Below are 5,000 nucleotides of genomic sequence, written 5' to 3'. Positions count from 1 at the left end.
TGGTTAAAAGCCATTGCTGCTCTGGTAGAGGACTCAGTTTCCAGCATCCACATCAAGCACCTTACAATTGATTGGCTCACAATCAATTATAATTCCAGATCTAGGGGCTCTGACACCTGTTTCTAGGGTGTACTCACATAAGTTCTGTGTAAACATTGTATATTTCATACAAGGGACCGGAGGGATGGCAGATTTGGGGAATTTGTGAGAAAAGTCCCATGGGCACCGAAGACAGTTTGACATATTCATTGTACATTTCCTTCAACCAACTCTCTTGTTCCTCAGCCCCCAACTCCTTTCTTATTTCTTTCTTTATTCATTCATTCATTCATTCATTCATTCATTCATTCATTTATTTATTTGTTTATTTAGTTTTTCTAGACAGGGTTTCTCTGTGTAGTTTTCGTGCCTGTCCTGGATCTCGTTCTGTAGCCCAGGCTGGCCTCGAACTCACAGAGATCTGCCTGACTCTGCCTCCCGAGTGCTGGAATAAAGGTGTGCATCACCACCACCCGACTCTTATGTATTTTTGAGTGCTGTAGTGCATGTGGGGATGCCAGAGGGCAATCTGAGTTTATTCGCACCCTTCACCTTGTTGCGTCTGGCAGGGTCTCTTGTTTAGAGCCGTGGATAACGGAAGAGCTGGTTGTGAGCTTCAGGGCGCCTTCCTCTCTCCACCCTCTGCTTCAGTGTAGGACCACCGGGGTTACAGATGCACAGTCCCGAACCTGGCTTTTATACGAGTTCTGGGGGTCTGAACTCCAGTCCTTAACCTTGCGAGGCCAGTGCTTTGTCTCTCCACCGAGCAATGTCCTCATCGAGCATGCTCGTCCTTCCTCCCTCCCTCCCTCCCTCCCTCCCTCCCTTCTTCCTCCCTCCCTCCCTCCCTCCCTCCCTCCCTCCCTCCGTCCCTCCCTCCCTCCCGTCCTTCCTTCCTTCCTTTCTCTCTGGCCTCATCTTTTCTCTTTCTTATGTATACAGTGTTCTGCGTATCTGCGCACCAGAAGGGGGCGCCAGCTCTAATTACAGATGGTTGTGAGCCACCACATGGTTGCTGAGAATTGAACTCAGGACCTCTGGAAGAGCAGACAGTGTTCTTAACGCTGAGCCATCTCTCCAGCCCCCCTCCCTTTCTTTTTTTTTTTTTTATCCTTTTTTATTTAAAGATTTATTTATTTATTATGTACACAGAAGAGGGCACCAGATCTCATTACAGATGGTTGTGAGCCACCATGTGGGTGCTGGGAATTGAACTCAGGATCTCTGGAAGAATAGTCAGTGCTCTTAACCTCTGAGCCATCTCTCCTGCCCTATTTTATTTATTTATTTATTTATTGAGACTTTTTTTTTTATCTTACATGCATATGCACCCTGTGTGTTCAGGCGCCTGTGGAGGCCAGAAGAAGGCATTAGATTTCCTAGAGCCTGAGCTATAGGAGATTGTAAGCCACCTGAGGGTGGTGCTGGCACTGAACCCAGGTTTTTTGCAATAGTAGCAACTATTTTTGTTGTTGTTGTTTTGTTTAGAATTTTTGAGACAAGGTTTCTCTGGGTAACCCTGGCTGTCCTGGAACCCACTCTGTAGCCCAGGCTGACCTTGAACTCAGAGATCCACCTGCCTCTGCCTCCTGAATGCTGGGATCTATGGCACACGCTACTATCACCTGTCAGTAGCAAGTATTCTTAACCACTGAGCCATCTCTCTAGCCTCCTCTTTTACTATTATTATTATTATTATTAATTTGCACACAAGCACGAGTGTGTGTGTGTGTGTGTGTGTGTGTGTGTGTGTGTGTGTGTGTGTGCACGTGCATGTCTGAGTGTCCACAGAGGCCAGAAGACCGTGTCAGATTTCCTGGAGCTGGAGTTACAGGCAGTGGTAAGCCATCAATATGCATGCTGAGAACTAAACTTGGATTCCTCTGGAAGAGCAGGAAGTACTTTTAAACCATCTCTTCAGTTCTGTCTGTCTGTCTCTCTTTCTCCCTCTCTTTTTTTTTTCATCTTTAGACAATATCATGTATCCCAGGCTAGCCTCAAACCCGAGGATAACCTTGCATTCCTGACCCTCCAGCCTGCACCTCTGGAAAGCTGAGATTATAGGCATGCAGCCTCATCTTGTTTTATTTAAACACTTATCTCAAAATGAAGCTTAAAAAAAAAAAAAACAACACCCTTAAACCAGATGTGGTATGTACCTGTAATGCCCACACTCCAGAGTGGAGAGGCAGGAGGATCAGAGTTTGAAGTAAGCCTGAGTGTTAAAAGTGAGCACCCTGTAGGTTTATCCTGTAGCACAAGCCTGCCATTCCAGTCCACTCAAGAAGTTGAGGCAGGAGAATCAAAAATTCCATGCCAGCTTGGGCTGCAGAATGAATTCAAGGCCACCTTGAGAAAATTAGTGAGAGTCTGTCTCAAAATAAAATAAAAATTCCAGGGATGTAGATGGTTCAATGATAGAGTACCTACCTGCCTAGAATCCTCCAGTGAGGGGCTGGGTATTTGGCTCAGTGGTAGAACTCCTGCCTAGAATCCCCCAGTGAGGGACTGAGGGTGTGGCTCAGTGGTAGAGTCCCTGCCTAGAATCCCCCAATGAGGGGCTGGGGGTGTGGATCAGTGGTAGAGCCCCTGCCTAGAATCCCCCAGTGAGGGGCAGGGGTATGGCTCAGTGGTAGAGCCCATGCCTAGAATCCCCCAATGAGGGGCTGGGGGTGTGGATCAGTGGTAGAGTGCTTGTTTATGAGAAGCTCTAAGTTCAATTTCCATTTACCAGCCCCCAACCCTACATACACACACACACACACACACACACACACACACACACACACACCACAGAAAGAGGAAAGATGCCAAAATAAAACAAACAAACAACAGATTGGAATTTGTTTTATTTTTCTGTGATATATTTAGAATAAAAAGATATTATCTACCAACAGTTGGTCATAGTGATGATGTCATGCAGCATGCATATGGCAAACTCATTCAGCTGTAGATATTATGTGTCTTTTTTTTTTTCTGGGGGGCAGAGTAGATCAATCCCATTCAGTAAAGTTCTTTCCACCATATCAGAGCTGCCCCCAACCTGCTGTGATGAATAACTCTATTTTTTTGCGGGGGGGGGGGGGGGGGTAGGGTGGGGGTGGGGGGTGGGGGGTTGGTTTGAGACATGGTTTCTCTGTTTCTCTCTGTGTAGCTTTGCGCCTTTCCTGGAACTCGCTCTGTAGACCAGGCTGGCATCAAACTCACAGAGATCTGCCTGCCTCTGCCTCCCGAGTGTGGGGACTAAAGGCTTGCGCCACCACTGACAGGCAGGACTAATGCTCACTCTGTCTTTGCAGGACCCCTCAGCTGTGGGCTGTGTTCTCCCAGCTTCAGGATGGCCTGCCCCATGCGTCTGGTCCTCCTCCTCGTCTTCTTGCTGAGTCTGGCGGAGACACCAGAGGCTGCACCTGTTCACAGGGTAAGGCTTCCCCCTCTTGCTTCCCTCTGGGGAGAGGTTTTTCTTTTTTTTCTTTTTCTTTTTTTCTTTTTTTCTGGTTTGATCCAAGGGGACTTGTGCGGGACAAGCTAATGTTGTGAAACTGAGAAGAAAGACAGGAGGTGACCTCATCAACTTGGCCCTGGGGGTGGAGGTGAAGACAGGTGAAAATACATGGCTGGGAATCAGTTTATTCAGCCCGGTGTGACGGTACCCACCGGTGATCCCAACACTCAGGAAGCTGAGGCAGAAGGGTTGTGAATTCAAGGCCAGTGGACAACATAGTGAGATCCTAATTAGAAATAAATAAATAAGAAAGGAAATGAGAAAAAAAGGGTGATGGATGTAGTTCAGTTGGTGGAGGGCTCGTCCGCATGCAGGAAGCGCTAGGTCCCATCCCCACAGGGCATGGTGGTGTACGCCTCTCATCCCAGCTCAGGAGGCAGAAGGAGGAGGATCAGGAATTGGAGATTAACTTGAGCTAGTGACATAGAGGCTAGCCTGGGCAACGTGAGGCCCTGTCTGAAGGAAACATGAAAAAGGAGGGTTGAGATAGCTCAGCGGGTCAGAGCACTTGCTGCGTGGCCTGTGACATGAGTTTGATCAGAAGAAGGGAGCTGACCTCTGAAAGTGGCGCTCTGACCTCCACAAGCACGCGGTGGTGTCCATGCGCTCCCCTCTCCCACTAACAACAAAAAAGAAGAAAAAGCAAAAGCCAGCATGGTGGGTGATTGATGCCCGGAATCCCAGGTCTCTGGAGGTTGAGACAAGATTCCTGCTACATCGAGGCCCGCCAAGCCTCTATAGCAGGTCCTTGTCTCAAAACCAGCAACAAACTTGCCGGGCAGTAGTGGTGCACGCCTTTAATCTCAGCACTCAGGAGGCAGAGGCAGGCAGAGCTCTGTGAGTTCGAGGCCAGCCTGGTCTACAGTGTGAGTTCCAAGACAGGCTCCAAAGCTACACAGAGAAACCCTGTCTCGAAACAAAACAAACAAACAAAAACAACAACAAAGACCAAAAAAACCCCAACAACAACAAGCCAAACATACACCAGACATGGTGAGCCTTGCCTTTAATCCCAGCTTGCAGGAGGCAAGGACAGGCCAATCTCTGTGAGTCTGATGAGCCTGGTGTATACAGTGAGTTTCAGGCCATTCAGGGGTTAGCGAGAAACAAGGTGAGACACTATCTTTTTTTTTTTGAGACAGGGTTTCTCTGTTTAGCCCTGACTGTCCTGGAACTTACTAGTAGACCAGGCTGGTCTTAAACTCACAGAGCTCTGCCTGCCTCTACCTCCCAAGTGCTAGGATTTAAAGGTGTGCAACACCACACCCAGCTAAGAAAAACTGTTTTTTAAAAAAATGGCTAGGGGGTGCTCGGTGAGTAAAGCCAAATGTGGGGACTGGAGGTTGAATCCTGGGTACCCTTGTAAATGCCGTGTGGGCATGGGGCCACACCTATAACAGTGCTGAGGAGGGGAAGCAGGCAGTCCCTGCAGTGAGAGTGTGGAGGTCATAAGATA

At 48.2% G+C, this 5,000-nt stretch overlaps 1 protein-coding gene across 1 annotated transcript in view; it reads left to right on the top strand.

Moving 5' to 3' along the window:
• The window catches only part of Galp (galanin like peptide), a 15,726-nt gene that overhangs the window by 3,629 nt on the left and 7,097 nt on the right, over window positions 1-5,000 (top strand). The window contains exon 3 of the mRNA XM_052763140.1: window positions 3,339-3,460. Within this exon, the coding sequence (XP_052619100.1) occupies window positions 3,377-3,460 (84 nt within the window). The 5' untranslated portion in view covers window positions 3,339-3,376. The remainder of the gene's footprint in view (window positions 1-3,338; window positions 3,461-5,000) is intronic.

The sequence above is a fragment of the Peromyscus californicus genome, unplaced genomic scaffold, assembly GCF_007827085.1.
Source record: "Peromyscus californicus insignis strain IS unplaced genomic scaffold, ASM782708v3 Scaffold_4__1_contigs__length_199733344, whole genome shotgun sequence".
Classification (NCBI taxonomy): Eukaryota; Metazoa; Chordata; class Mammalia; order Rodentia; family Cricetidae; genus Peromyscus; species Peromyscus californicus.
This window is presented reverse-complemented; position numbering and strand designations above follow the sequence as displayed.